The 16,172-nt window shown below is 41.4% G+C and overlaps 1 protein-coding gene across 4 annotated transcripts in view; it reads right to left on the bottom strand.

Moving 5' to 3' along the window:
- VRK2 (VRK serine/threonine kinase 2) overlaps window positions 1-14,779 on the bottom strand; it is a 46,756-nt gene extending 31,977 nt beyond the window's left edge. For all 4 annotated transcript variants that reach the window (XM_084283878.1, XM_084283879.1, XM_084283880.1 and 1 more), the window contains exons 1-6: window positions 14,436-14,779; window positions 4,273-4,328; window positions 3,678-3,747; window positions 2,785-2,872; window positions 2,538-2,646; window positions 1,032-1,124 (exon numbers count right to left, since the gene is read on the bottom strand). In XM_084283878.1, coding sequence (XP_084140004.1) covers window positions 1,032-1,124; window positions 2,538-2,646; window positions 2,785-2,872; window positions 3,678-3,747; window positions 4,273-4,328; window positions 14,436-14,559 — 540 coding nt within the window. In that variant the 5' untranslated portion in view covers window positions 14,560-14,779. The remainder of the gene's footprint in view (window positions 1-1,031; window positions 1,125-2,537; window positions 2,647-2,784; window positions 2,873-3,677; window positions 3,748-4,272; window positions 4,329-14,435) is intronic.
- Between the last annotated feature and the right edge of the window lie 1,393 nt (window positions 14,780-16,172).

The following is a 16,172-nucleotide window of genomic DNA, read 5'->3' as shown; positions in this document are numbered from 1 at the left end:
TCTTGTTGTCATAAAAACACACAATAGCCAAGACAAAAAAAAAAAAAGTCATTTGAGTTATGTTGATGGAATTGGGTAGCAGATCATTTTGCCTCTAAATAGGCTTCTTCTTGGATACAGCAGGCTGGTAAACATCATAAACTGAGATTATGTACTGGCTGCTACCACTGTCTAAAAAGACGGCAGTTTTAAACAGTTGTGATAGTTCTTAAACTATGTATTTTAGAAAGCTGGAAAGTTAATTTTGAATCAACCATTTAACTTGAAACTTGTAGGAAAGTAGATAAAGTTTAACGGTTCGACCTTTAATGGCAGCGAGCTGTTTTGTAATATCTGTTTCTTCATCACTGTGGTAGAAAAATATATAAAAAAAAAGGGAGAAGTATTGCTGACAGCTAATTACATTTAAGTGAAATTAGATTTTTTTCCCCTTATGAAAAAGGCATACTTAAAATGTATTGAGAAAAAAAAAAGACGTGGTACAACCATACTGAGTATGACAAGATCAAAAGGTTTGTTTCACAATGTTTTACTGAAATGCTTCAATTTCAAGCCTAGCTTTAGGGTATTAGACAGCAGCAACCTTAATGCTACTCATCTGCCATATCCAGTACAACAAGCAGGATGTAACACAGTTAGTGGTATGGAATCACAATTCATGACGATAATAGAAAGCTAGAACATCCTAAAAATGAAAATACAAGGGCCACATCCTTAAACTCAAATACTATACTTACACTAGCATAATCTAGAACAGGAATTACGTCCTCTAACTTACCCTGCTGATTAGTTTACCTGTCCCTTACTACTATCCCAGTTAACAGAGCCCTAAAAGAAGCAGCAGAATTTTATTCTTTCTCAAACAAGGCTCCACAGAGACACTATTGGATTTGTCATGAGAGGATGTGAATATTCATGCCCAAACCTCTCTTTTATTAATACATGAATTGTTAACACAGAATACGAGTAACTAACTATTAAACACTTAGGAACATATTCATGTAACAGTGTAGGTAAGTAAACATGCTTACCTCATGTGGATTGGTGTAGCCCAAAAGCAGATTTGCTGCTTTAATGTCACCATGAACATACTCATTTTCATGTATATATTCCAGAGTATCCAGCTAGGAAGGATTAAAACAGAAAAAGAAAGCAAGCATCATTATCATCTCCACTTCTTCACCTTAACCCTACCACCAAATATTTCTCGCTTATGCAGTGAGCTCAAGGGCTACACAAACTGAGATAACATTTGTTTTGAGTTAGAGCACAAGGACTGCCCACTCTTTCCACAAAGCCTGTTCCCACCATGCACACTGCTGACAGCAAATCTTAAATAGTCGTACTGTGCCATGAGTACCCCCGTCTACCATATGAGTCCCAGCTTCTATGATTACAAAGCCAAACAAGCACTTTATAAATATAGGAGGAACTGCTAAGAACACCAAGCTCTTCAGAAGAGCACACAATCAGCCCTGATGGTTTGTAATATATTTGATCCTGTCAATTATTACATGGCCCACATTTCACATCATTGCCCCTTTCTCATTATCATCTTTCTTCAGCTCTGTGCTGAGGTACTACAACAGCTCTGTTACTGGAAATAAACAACACGTGCACCTGTCAACTCAAACAAAGGACAATCCTGGCTGCTGGAGAACAGTGTTACAAGTTAGTCAGTGATGCGACTACAAAAGCCGTTCGCTTTCTTTTATTATTATTTTTAGGTTAGAAGCAAACATTGGAGGTCTCTAGTCTAAAACCCTGCTTCAAGCAGGGATAATATGAATTAGATCAGGTTGTACAAGAGACTAAACAGTCAAGGTTTAAAAGTCTCCAAGGATGGACATTCCACAACCTCTGGGATGCCTGTTCCAGTGCCAAGCCATTCTTTCTGCAAAAACTTTTCCTTTATATTCAGTCAGAAATCCCCTTTCTTGCAATTTATGACCATTGCCTCTGCCCCCATTTGCTGTGCTCCTCTCTTCAGTAATAGCAGTCCTTCACAACACAAGTTATAATGCAAATGAAATCATACATAATTTTCCGTTAGAATATGCCAATCTACACATTTGAAAACAAAACCAGTATTTGCAGACTAGCCTAATCTCAACCCGTACTACCTGTGCGTTCAGCAAACACTCAAGTTTTTGCATTCAAGCATGCAGTTGTGAACTTTGACAAATATGGAGGTCTAATACAATACCTTTCAAACACTGAAAAAAAATCAGTACATGTTAAGGCATGAGAATGGGCTTACAAATCTCAGTCCAGACACACGTTTTGAAGTGTATGGTCTATGTTTTAACCAATTAGAAAAAGTTGGGTTTGAGCCTACCAACTTCCAGTTTGCACAGGGTCTCAATTTTGCACTTAACATTCATTTTATAAAGGATGAAAAACAAGAAAATGCATAGAACTTGCATGTGTTTAATTCTAAATTCAAAAGCTAACTAAATAAACTTTATCTTTTAAGAATAATGATCTTATTCATTGAATTCATGAACTGTGAGACAGTTTTCTCTCTGCATACATACCATTCGTGCTCCAAGTTGCAGAACAGTCTCCTTCTTAAATCTACTTCCACAATCTTTAAAGATTCTTTGAAGGTCTTCCCCCAGTCTCTCCATGACCATGAATCTATAGCTATCCAGAAATACACAAGAGGGAGGAAACTTTAAAGACAAAGCTACAAGTTTGCATCAGGCTGAAAGGAGGTAGCTCCATTTTTTTGAAAAGGGATCTTCAGTCAATTTCAAGCTTAATTACAATTCATCTTATTACCTTTTTCCCTTGTACTCAGTCAAGCCTGATCCCCAGAACACTGGAATTCCTAAACATCTTATTTTTTTGAGATTCATCCATTTTCTTACTGCAATAATAATACAGAAAATATAACATTGGGTTAACTAGAGAATTTCAGGAATTAGTCTATTTTTTAGCCACCAAGCCAAGACTTTGAACAAAACAATAAAGCAAGCATAACTTATCTGGCAGTTACTGTACCAAACAAAGGATTGTAGATTTACACTGAAGTTCTCTACGTTCTCCAAAACAAGAAGCATTTTTTGTTCTAGTAATTTGACATTTTGTTCCATACAAAGGCAGATACAAAGTTATCAGTAGCTGACAAAATAATGCCTTTGGAAGCTCTACTTTATTTCATACAGAGTACTTCAGCTATCACAAGTGCTTATGTCTACCAGCCATCTAAGTCACCTGAAGTCTTTATGACAGTTCCCAGAATTAAATCACATCCATGCTAAATTGTCTGCAGAATCAAGTGCCTTGATTACTACTAAATCCTGTGATGATTACACACATTCTTAATTTCGTACACGAGCATAGTTACTAGTAGAAGTACAGTTGCATGTACTTCAGTCCATGTAGTACCTCTGTTTTAAGGCTGACTTCTCTCTGTAGTCCATACATTGCTGTGAACTTTGAAGTGTGCACCTAACAAATGTCATTCTTCTGTTCAGAAACAACAAGGATGACATCCGAATAAAGAAAATTACAGCAAACTAAAGCTATTACAGCACCAGCTGTATGTGAATTGAGTTGGTTATCAAGCTCTAAAGCATTAGTTCTTCTCAGAAGAAGTGAAACCTAAATTAGTCCTTAAATCTACCTGAGTCAGAATTCAGTGGTTTTTATTTTGTTGATATGTTACTTACTCTGCTCTTGTTTTGCAGCCCTCTGGTAAAATTTCAGTTCAGAAAATAGGGGCCCATTTTCAAGATATTCCTATTGAGAAATAAACAAACTTAGCATTATAAAATACTAGGCACTTGTTTTAGAGAAACAACAGTTCCTAAACAAAAGCATAAGATAAATTCAATAAATTCAAAGAGGATTAAATCCCCTTTTTCCCACCTCCCTTATACCATGCCATCTGAAATACAATTTTTCTAAGTAGATAAGAAAAAAAGTTGTTTGGCAACGCACTTTCATACAACATAGATTCTTTCAGGAATTATTAAAGATGCTATTTTCCAGAAATTCTATAGATCAGACATGTTTAAGTTCATAGTCTGATTTTCCTTATATAACCATGCAGGGCAGAAATCAATGAAAGGAAAAAAATCAAGTCAGGGAAAAACTATGAGTCGTGGAAGTACCAAACATATACCCTAGCAGGGAAAGTATACCAAGATGTTAAAAAAAAGCCACAAGCATGCAATACATACTCAATACTGAAAATAAGGATAGATAATTAAGAGAAAGCACTGCATACAAGTTAACAGCTTAGGAATAAGATCTCCACATTACCACTTTAATTACATGCACTGCATCATCTTCTACAGGAACATCAGTATGAGGGGAAGCTGCAAAATGAGAAAGAGATGGATCAAGCTGTACGCAACAAAATATAATTGCAAAGAGGAAGCTAACATTGCATAAGGTGTTCAGTAAAATATATGACACATAACATTTTGTCTGAATTCCAGCTTTTAGAAGTCAAAGACTTGCCGAGTTAAAAAACAAACCCAACACCACAGAAGCTGTGACCAACAAGTAGAGCAGCAATTTGAACCCACACTTTCAGAACTCCCTCTCCATGGTAATTAAGCAGTAAGCAGGATGTCCCCATTGCACGTTGGCACCACAATGAGGTATCCCATTATAATAGACCATGTTTAAGTCATTCCAGTCAATTGGATAACCTCTGTATTTGGCTCCCGTCAATCCACTGTCGTGACAAAGACACCACTTAAAAGTTATGACCTACATTATGCCTCTAGACAGGATTGCCAGTTTTCCTCTATTACAAATTAATTTGGCCCCAGAACCTTGATTTCTATTCTGACATTATTTAGACACTGGCCTAAGTTAGGGATAGCAGAGCCATCACCTGCCTAAAAGGGGAGATGAGGGATTGTGCCTCTTAGTGCAAGCAGAAATTTCAAAACAATAATTGACCACATGTGCCAATTACAGCCCAGGAGACAGAACCTCGCTGCACAGACAATGCGATTCTATTTTCTTCTGACCCTGAGAGAACTATCAGTTCTCTCTGATACTACTGAGGCTACACGGAGCTATGCCGGGATTAAAATTTAATGAGACTAAATCATCTTTTAGAATCATCACTGAGAGAAAAACTAAAAAGAATACAGTTCCTATGAAATAAGTGTCCCTTTCAAACTTCTTATAATGATCAAATACCAACAACAGTCCAGGTGTGAAACACATCAACTGTCAGCACACACAAAAACGGACTACTTTTATCCGCATAAAAAAATCAAGTAAACTTGGATCTAACCAAACCATCCAAGCTTACATTTTTTGATGGTCAGGGCATTATATATATATATATATTTATTTTTTTTTACAACGAACAGACTCCAGCTGCCATCTTCCTTCAACTCTGCACAATCTCTGGGTTCTCTGGGTTCAAGGAGCAGCACAGACACTTGTAGCTGTGTTCCTTCAAGCTTGACACCCTGATATCACTGGTTTGGGGCTAATTGCGCATTAAGATAAAATGAAGCTCTTCCAAAGCAGTAGGTCTGGAAGGTGTGAACTATCCATGGACTCGGGTGAGTAACAGTCACATTCATCACACAATTCAAAACTATTCTTCCAAGCAGGAAGGAAATTTTGATAAACTTCCTTCTTACCATTTCCTTGTACTGAAATGGGAATTAAGGCAAAGGTGCTCTGGGCTTTATCTTTTTTATGTTACACGTAGACTGTGCGTTAATAGCTGCAGACATTAGTCTAAAAGAACACATCCCATGTGTTTTCACTGTACTCAATAATGTCACATTACCCAAACAGAATGAGATGTGCTCTCTTACTGACACAGATCAGAAAGGAACCTGTGTATAAGAAAATGTATTTTAATTCCAGATTACTTAACAGAGGCTTGATAGGTACAGAGAAGTATCAAATTTAAATTTATTTCAAAGAGTCTGATCTAACTTCCCTGCAGACATCTTGACATTTTATAAAGAGAGGCCTCATTCATGTAATCTGGAACAGACAGTAACAGCTGTCAGGGTAATGAAGAAGAGCAATTAACGGGAGGTAGCCCAGCAAAAGGGCCTAACCCCCACGGTTCTTACACTATAACCATGTGGATGCTTTTTGAAATAATGCTGAAAGAATATCCTGAAGAAAAATAAAACCAAACCTAACTGCAAAATGTTACAATGTGAAACGAAAGAGAAATCAGACAAAGCTCAACAAGATACAGAAACAGATGCTCCAGAAAATGAAATCATGACTTTCAAATACGCAAAAGGAGAAATGGTATTACCATTTTTACTACGCGTGCAAGAAACAAGGCACAACACACACAATGGATAATACTCTACAATTCTTATAAAGCTCAATCGTATACATACGGGTAAGCAGAAGTTGCATACGGGCCTTTTGTTGCATCATTTTCATTGACCCTTCCTATAACAGGCAGCAATATTTTAACCACAGCTCAGATATAAGACAGACTATTTTTTGTCCATAAATATACATAAATGGTTTTTAAAAAATGGTCTCATTACTATGTATAGTTACTTAACAGACTGGAAAGGCTCCCAAGGTTTAACAAACAGTCTGATTACATACCTCATAGACCACCACCACATACTCTCCTGCGAGTTTAGCTCATAGTTAATTACTGTATACTCGTAATTAGCCATGTGCTAGCCTCGTTCTGTGTGGTAGCACATGGCTATTTATAATATTACAATCAGTTAAGTGCTAGACTGCAGGACAGTAAGCAGAGACCCTGCAGGAGAGCAATGCTGATGTGCAGGAAGTCTCCGATGGCGTCTAAGTACACACAGAGTACCAGGAGCACTACATGGTGAGATTATGTTTGCAAACGGGATCTTAAAATAGCATAACAAATGCAAGAGTTCCCAGCTTACAGTTTGTGTTGCTTTTATCAACAAGAGATGCACAGTTTCCTTACATTTGGGGGAAGAGGTGTTAATGTATGCACACAGTCAAAACCATTGTCTGCATAATTGCTAGCTGGGAAGACTGGTGCAAGGTGAATCTGTGCAGGGGCTGTGGCCATTCCCACCTTGTGCCAAGAAAAGTCTAATAAAACATTTGCGAAGGGCACACCTTTATTTTCTCTTCCTCTCCTTCATCCCACAATCACAGCTACCATGCCACTGAAAAGTATAGAAATGTAAAATGCACTCTGAAATAATGGCAAAGAAGATGCCACACTGCCTACACAATAACCTACCTCACGTTACCCCATGTCCAGAATTCCCTAGTTTAATCCAGGCACAGCAGTTATGGCCTTATCATCCTCTTTTATCGTGAGTCTCATCCGTTTTGTTGCCGAGTGCCACAACCTTAATTAAGGGAGCTTTATAAATGTTAATATGACATGGTAACAAAAGAGCGTTTCTGGATGAACTGCCATTTCCTACAACCACTCCGCACAATTGCATGCAGTCTGACAAAGAAGCGTGCCAATTCTGCTTGCCAGTTCAAACGTGCTTGTTGTAGTTTTAGCAGTTAATTTGTGGCAGTCACATTTGGAATATGGTGAAATATTTTCAATGGCTCTCACAGAACCAGTTTTGTTGACAAAGTTTACACAGTGGAAAAGAAAACAGCATTGATTTGGCAGTTTGAAAAAACATCTCTGCTCCTGTCCACAGCTGCTGTCTTTGCCACTGCCGGGTATTTTGAGGATGTATTTGTTTTGGAAACACAAACGAAACTATTTTCAGGAGTTCTTGGGTTGCTAGCATTTAGTTTTTGCCTTGTTTCATTGGATAACTAATCCTGAGGGTGATATTGTCAGCTTAGTTTTTGCAGAAATAAAACCTAACCTTGAAAATACCACACTCCAGTGTTACAGGCAGCCTATAAAAAAGCTGGAAAAATTCTGACCCCATCTAAAGTCAAGCCAGGAGCCGTTGAACTCAGCGGCTGAGAAACGGGGGGAAGCCTTGCTCAGAGTATCTAACAATAGAAAATAATCCAAGTTGCAGGATTATAGTTTCTAAAAGCAAAATGTAAACAAATAAATCAGAAGTAGCATCTGCTAGTTAACACAGAACTTCAAATACATCCTACATACGGAGAGTACTAAGGCAAAGGTTTCAAGGAGAGCAAAGCATGTGGCTTCCCTGCTATCCTCCCTCCCAGCCCGCTTCCCAATATTCAGGATTTCCCCAAGAACTGAAACACTCAGTGCTTCAAGTGTATGACAATGCATCAGTGCTTCCTGGATGGACCCTCTTCTGAGAGAAGTGTTTATTCATATAAAGAGAAGAGCATTTATTCATAAACACTCTAAGCAGTGCTTAGGAATATTGTTTCTAGATTCTTCTTTGAGGTATCTCTATGAATTTAGAGTTTTATTACACCAATTACATACACATGGCCCTCTGCTGTGCTTCTGAAACATCTTCCACAAGATGCAAGTAAACGGTTTTCAGTGGAAAATTGTGCTCAACTGTTTTGCAGATAACTGCAAATGCCTCCAAGTTAAGAACACTTAGTACTGCTAGGAAATTTCACTGTACTGCTTACTCATCTTTCTGGGAAGCCTTCGTGATTCACTAGAGCCAAAGTTTTGTATTCTACAGCAACGGGAATTTGACTTTCAAAGTTAATTACTCTAAGCTGGAATAGGTACGACATATCCTTTAACCCCAGGCAGAAAAGCTACGCATGGTCTGCTCTTGCCGCACTCTCAGATGGGAGGCCAGGCCTCTAATATTTAAAACTTGATGCACAAACTGTTTTCTGGCACAATTCTGCTCTAGCCCATCTGCTAGTTTGACGCACTGCCCATCAGAAGACACGATGCCAGTTTCAGTAGGTTACAGGTGCCAAAGACGGCTGAGGAGAGTGCCCTCCATAAGGCAACAGGTGCCCTACCTTTCATCCGCAGCTCTTCCTGATGACAGATAACACTGCTCAGAAATACCTCCTTCACTGAAGATAAAAATCAAACCTGCCCTCTTGCCTTTTAGCTTTGCTTAGCACACCAGGGTCTTGGTCCCTGACCAGAATTCCTGCAAGGTGGACAAATAAAGAGCAAAACAACAGCTCCCAAATGGTAAGTCCATACATAGGTGTGAAAAAACAAACCAGAGTGTCAGAACACTAAGACAAAACAGCAAAGATCTCAGCAGAGTTTGTAACAGACTTTAGATTGCTGTGTAAAAATGAGTTATGCTTTAAAAGTTGCATCTTTTTGCCTCCAAAGCCTACGAGAAAAAAGAAGAAAGAAGATTCAAGAGGAAGCAGTCACCAGCAAGAACCTGTAGAAGAGGGATTTTTTTCTAGGTGAAGCAGTCTGGTCCTGCTACACATGACCAGTCCTAAGTGATCACTGAATAGCAAAATCAGGCTAAATTTATGATTTAATTTGCCCACAGATAGGGTGAAACATTATAAATATAGATACAAGGAGATTACCTAGAGTTTAGTATTAGTGACTAGATAAAAAGACTCTTTCCTGAGGTGATGTTTGTCCGGCAATGAATTTATTTTCACACTAAGGTTCACACCTAGAGGTACAATGAGACCTTTTTGAAATGCATTTTAACACCTGAAGTTGAGAGAGATCCAGCCTTAACCAGACAGTCACCTGGTAGTGTTTTTAATTACAGCTTTCTGCTATTAATATTCTTCTGCTGAATTCATAAAAATCATCTTTAACATGTATCTTTAGGTATCGTTTTTTACTGCATTTTTAATTTGTTTGCTGCACTAAAGCAAATATTTTAGTGAGGCTAATTTAAGCAACTGTTGAAGTACTTAATTTCTCTAAAACCAGTTACTAGTCTGCTTCCTTAATCAAACCAAGGAATGAACACAGTGGCAGAACATGCTTCCGTCAAAGCTCCTCTTCCCTGATACACATGCACCCCTGCTCAAGGCTATACAAATTATCCATGGAACAGGACATACTCTTTCTGAAATGGACTTAACCTTTCTTTCACACGTCAGCTTTTTTCCCAGAACCCCGGGTCTCTGAGTATCAACAGCAGAACGCACCACGACCCATGCCTAAAAGCAGAGGAGGCCAGCGTCACACCTCGTCTACCTCCACCAGCCACCCCTTGGAAAATGGGGAGGAGAAAAAGGCGATGCAGGTAGCAAATCTCCAAGCAGGACGCAGGTATCGGTGACTGTATTATCGATATTCATTATCAATCTGCCCTTTCCTCAGCTTCCCATATCGTAACACCATCTGCAAACATAGCAGTCAAACAGCAACACAAACACCTGCTGCAAAGCCAGCTACAAAAATTGGTTTCAAAACTTTTAGTTTTCACCTATCAAAGTTTCATCACAATACACAGGTGTAATACAGTTAGATCCCATTTACAACGTAGCACGTTATAGCATAACAGACACGATCTAACAAACATAGACGAAGACGAGCATTCGGCGGAGTTATCAGTTTTCATCAGAAAGAAGCCTGAGAGCAGACAGTGGGCTCTTAACAATGGGATCTTAACAAAACATTGTGTGACCTTTCTGCATTGAAATTTTCAGTCCAAATTGTGCATTAATAGAGTCCTTGCAGCAGGACTAAGGAATGATTTATATAAAGACTGGTGTTAATTACTGGCTGTGATCAGGAAGATAAATGAGAGAACGTAGGGCTCTCAGTAGCACCCTCCTTGACTCTCGCTTCCTTTCCACATGTACTGCTGCTGTTCTCCACAGGGCTACAAACTCTTTGTGAGACCAGCAATACCTCATGTCCTTCCCTGCACGCTCCCCGTTCTGTCCCCACCTTATCAAAGGGGTAACAGCTCTGTCCGAGGAGCCTGTCAACTAATCAGTACAGTACCAAAAAATGAAACAGCATGTAACAGCACAGGTAGTTCCAGCTTGTGATCCATACTGCTGTCTCTGTGACACAAGTGACATTTGAAAGAACATCTCTAGGTGGCTCCTAGATGCTGCTTCTGGCAGCAGAAGGTCTGCTCTTCGGGAACATTAGGAGGAAACAGTATTTGTGAGCCTTCCGCTGCTGGATTTGTTCTGGTTGAGGTACAAATGCAAAGGGAATCCAAGGGAAGGAACAAGTCAACAAAGAAATAGACAAGATGGCACACAGACAGGAAAGAGAAAAAAATAGCTAGAAAAACAGGGAAAATGTTCATGGGGGAGAACCAAACTTGTAGATGTTGGAAACTTTCACACACATCATTAAAAGCCCTGCACCTGAGAAACTGATTAGCATTCTAGGGCTCAGGGTCAGCAAATGGCTTTCAGAGGCTTTGATTCAGTGAACCTTCCAAGGAATGCATCCCTAGTAAATATATTTTGCAGAGATACCGTAAAATTTCTCAAGTACGTTGTTACAGATTAATGGAGTATGGAGTACCCTTAATGGGAAATTAAGCTATAACAACGCACATCAAAATCTTTACACCACCACTGTAAAAATACTTATTAAAAGATACAGCCAGCAAAGTTAACCTTTACTTAGAAAAGGGCTGTGCTGTTCGTATCTGGCAGGCAGTCGAATCTGACTCCACTCTTCCGTCTTGCCCACCTCTCTGCAGTTCCTTCTGCGCTAGTTTCTCGCTGAAAGTTTCGTGGTCACTCTCACATCTCGCTGCACGTATGTTAAAAACTGGGCTGAACAGTGCACGAAGTCGGTGCCCTTCAGCAGCACACATGGGAGTGTTACTCCCAAAGGTTCATCTCTTCCTTCGCTCCCCTGACTCTCAGGTGGCTAAATGCTTCTGTAGGATGAAGCCTCAAAATAGCTACTGAATGGTGTATGTTACATAACATAAACATGCACCTGACAAAAGGAGATGGACAAAACAAGAAACCTTCAGTCAGGATACTTGAAGGAAATCTTGCTGATTTCCTCTTTTATAATTAAAAGATCGGCTACAAAGGGAGCAAGGCCTTCAGTTCACTGCTACATGTAACATTCACTGTCCTTCTGAAAGAAGAGAATAAACAAACAAAAATACCATTAAGTGGCAGCTGTATTTCTTCACCTATGCTGTCACTTGTTAAAAAACAAACAAAATAACAAACACAGAACTGCAATACCAAGGGTCCCAGATTGTGTTCTCATTCTCAGCTAACCCACTGACTGCTTTCTATGTCAGTTCAGTGGGAGTCAAACTGCAACAAACACCACAATATAGGAAATCACCTCAGTGGTCTGCGTGATCAGGCAGAAAACTAATCAAATCTGCATGAAACTGTTTGAATCCCATGTGCTACACCACCTACAAGGTCCAGTGTGATTTGACTGCAGAAGTAAACGACAGATGTATTCTGATTCGGGAACATTTTTTTGTGTGACTCATGAATTACACCTACAACTACAACCTTGCTTTCTGTGCAGCACCCCCAGCTCTCTCACTCCTTCCTTGGGAGCCTTTTGTAAGTTCGTCTCCCTCTCCTTTGGACCCTGACCCTGCACCTCACATACCTCTCCCACAGTTTATTCTTGAATGACAATAGCCAGAGACAACTTCACTTCCTAGCTCATGCTAATCTTTATTTTCTTATTGTACCAATTTTCATATATTCTCTAGGCCCAGCATCCCTCAAATGAGACCAACTGATGTTTCAAAGGCCATAAAAAGCTATCTAAATATCAAAAGCATAAAGAATGTAAATATTATGAGCATCTAACCTTTGACGCTGTAACTGCCGTTTGCTGAAACCCTTATCATCCCCACTGGTTCAGCTTGCTGACTCGAGCATGCACAAGCTACAAAAATTCCCGAAGAAACAAAACCAAAACCACCACTACAGAAGCCTAGCAGATGCACTCCAACTCTTAAGAGAAAGGTAAGGATTCAAAATAGTTTTAATCAGCCTCAAACCACATAGTTGCTGAGGAAATTCTGTGCAGCAGACCACACCAAACCTAGTCCAAAGTAAAACAAACCCAGAACTTAGATAGAGGGTAGATGTAGGGCCATAGCTACCCGCTGCTTACACTGACTGTGTTTACTTCATCTGTAGGAAAGCAGAAGCAGTGGCATTGAGGTTTTACTGAAATCTTTTTGTTTCATTTACACAGCCATTTGGTGGAATAAAGTGTGTTCTGCTCTTCATACCAAAAGCCAGTTCACACCATGTTCCCCACCCCCTCAAAAGTTTATCACTCAAACTTGAAGTCTCTTGAACTCTGACAAGTCCAGATGCATACGTAAAATTGTTCACCCTCCTGCAGCCATACATTACTAGTGGGAAGTGCAACTCTTGGTGCCTGATCCTACAGTTTGACACTGACAGACATCTTCACCGTCATGAAACCACACTGAATCTAGCACAGCCTTGCACATTTGTGCAGAACATCTTTTTTCATACTAAAGACAAAAGAATTGAGATGCAGGACAGGATGCCTACTGTAGTGAAAACTGGTCTCCTCATAAAGAAATCTGGAAATCGCACTAGGTGGAAAGTTCATGCTGTATAACATTTTTTTTTCCTTGATGCATCACTCAGTATGAAGGAAATAGCATTAAGAGATAAAGCGGGGAAAAAAACAGAAGTGGAAAACAAATGGCACTAGCAGAAGTAAAGAAAAATTTACAAAAAAAGGCAGCAACTGTATTTTCCAGGGCAGAAATACAGAAGAAAGGAAAAACTTTTAAAAATATAGCTGATTTATACATAAAAGGAAATCAATTTAAGTATTAAGGTGGCCTGCTCATCATTTTAAACACTACTACTCCAAATACAGAGTTAACGTACTTTTAACTTGATAGGATCGTTTTTGGCTCCACAGATGATGTACTAAACTGCTTCTAGGTAAGTCTTTACCACTACCTTAAAACAAGTACAAACCAGTCCCTGACAGATCACTACGGATAGTTTGCCTGTACCTACTGTACACAAGCAGTGCAATGGAGGGAAAAAAAGTTCATAATACTGCCTTGAAAACAGCACTTGCTCTTTCCTAAGGACCAGCAACACGTCTCATTATCTTCTCCAGTGACCCAGAACACTTTACAAACTGCCTTTCAGAACAATTCATTGCTTACAAAACACCGACCAAGTGAAATGCAGCTGCTCCTTCTGAAGAAAATACGGCAACATATCTAGGAAAGCACAAATGAAGAACGGCACTCACGCCTCTGGTGCAAAATAAAATTCTAATCCTGAGGCAACACCCTGCTAGCTTTTGCTCTTGTTATGTTCCTTTGATGCAAACTGACTTTAAATTTTAGCAGGAGACATTTCCAGAACCCCGTCACGCCCGACGTGGCTGCTGGCAGAAGCTCCAGCCTCACTGCACAGCATCTCCAGGCGTGCCAGCACACCCATGGGCAACGTGGGGGTCCCCCAAAAAACTTCTGAACAAGGACACCCCACAGAGGGGGGCAGAAGCCAGCCAGAAACCCCCCTGGCCGGCATGGAAACAGCAACAAGCTGTTTAAACCTCGTCAGGTCAGAAAGTTAAAAGCAATTCACGTCGCCCCTGTTAGTGACCGCCGGCGTTTTACCTAGATAGATCAAACCAAAGCCTCCCTGGCCGATCTGGCTGCCCAGCCTCCAGACTTTGCCCTCGGTGTCTCTCAGGACCATGTCCCTCGGCAGAGGAACCGGCAGCCGGCCCCTGGGCGGCATGGCGCCCGGACAGCTCGCTGCCTTTCCTCGGGAGAAGCACGATCCCGGCTCAGCCCCGCTGCACAAGCGGCCTGACAGCCGAGGGGGACGGGGACGGGGACAGGGACGGGGACGGGCAGCCCCGCAGTCCCCTCGCCCACCCCGGCCGGCCCCAAGCCTGGCGGCGAGGAGCAGCCCTCAGGCGGGGCCCAGGCTCCCCGCCGTGCCGCTGCCTCCCGCGGGAAGCCCCGGGCCGGGCCGGGCCGGGCCGCCAGCAGCGCCCGCCCTCTCTTCGGGCGGTCCCGCCCCGGCTCCCCCTCATCCCGCCCGGCCTCCCAGGGCAGGAGGGAGGGAAGGAAGGAAGGAGGGCAGGAGGGAGGGCAGGACGGCGAGAGGGCACCCGCAGCCCGGCCGGAGGAGCCCGGCCCTGACGGGGCTGGAGTGTGGAGGCTGCGCTGAGCCCGCCAGGGCAGCGCCGCTCTCCACGCCTCCGGCCGCACGCTGCAAGTGAGGAAACTTTTTTTTTTTTTTTTCTTGAAGTGCTTTCACAATTATCGAAGTAGTTGGTCAGTCTGCGCCCCGCCCGGGGAAAAGTGAGCTCTGACAGGGCGGCAGGGGCACGGTGAGCACTTAAAGGCTGCACCAAAGCCACAGCGCTGTGGCGGTGCCAGCCGTTCAGTTTTACCTCAGGATGGGTCCACGGGTGTACCCCGGCCATACCCCAGGATCCCTTTCACACACAGAAGCAAGGATACCTGCAGAAAATAACCTGCGATGTGGGAAAAGGACATGGTCACCTCACAGAGCGCAGGTCATCGCTGCAGGCAGGGGAAGGCAACGGGAAGCCATGTTGTGGGCCAGACCCATCACCACTTCTGAGCTGGTGGACATTAACTTTTTAGTCAGAGGACACTGAGCCATATATATATATATTTTTTTTTTTTTTAAAAAACGTTTTGCTCCCAGGACACACCCCTGACCCCAAGCAGACATTTTGTGTGACCTTCGCTTTACTAACAGGGCCCACCCTGTCAGCACTCTGCATGGAAAGCCCATGGCAAAAAAATGTGATCTTTCCATTTCCTTCTCCTTTTAGAAAAAGCTTTCCTCCTCAGCTACAAGTCCTCAAAGACTAAAATACAAAACAGGTCTGTGATAGGCAGCAATTCAGGTGGAACTCTGTATTTATTACCACAATAGGCTTGAACATACACCTTAAAGTTGAAGGCCTCAAAAAAGCTTTTCCTTGGGCTTCACTTAGCCAAGATCTTTGTACTATATCATTGTAATCCACCCAGCCAGCCGCCCCTTGGTCTTCAGACTTCATTTAAGTAGAAGAGGGCCCTGAATAGCTGTTTAACTGCACTTCTAGCTGAACTGCCACATCTTCCAGGCAATGGCTCCATTTTTTTTCCCCCCCACTAACAGACCAGGGCACTTTTTGTGATGATTCCAAGAATTCAAGAAAACAAATTCCAGAACGCAGTAAGCTGAAATTTTGTAATAAATTATGGCTACAGAGTATGTTACTGTCATCAGTAGAGCAAAAGTGAAAATAGGAAAGGGGAATACCAGGGTATGTTTCATTGTTAGTGAACGTAGTATATGCTATATTGGTCTTTTTGAGAGCTTCA

This window comes from Netta rufina, assembly GCF_964035555.1.
Source record: "Netta rufina genome assembly, chromosome: 3".
NCBI classification, from domain to species: Eukaryota; Metazoa; Chordata; class Aves; order Anseriformes; family Anatidae; genus Netta; species Netta rufina.
Note: the sequence above shows the minus strand (reverse complement) of the source record. Positions and strands in the feature narration are given on the sequence as shown.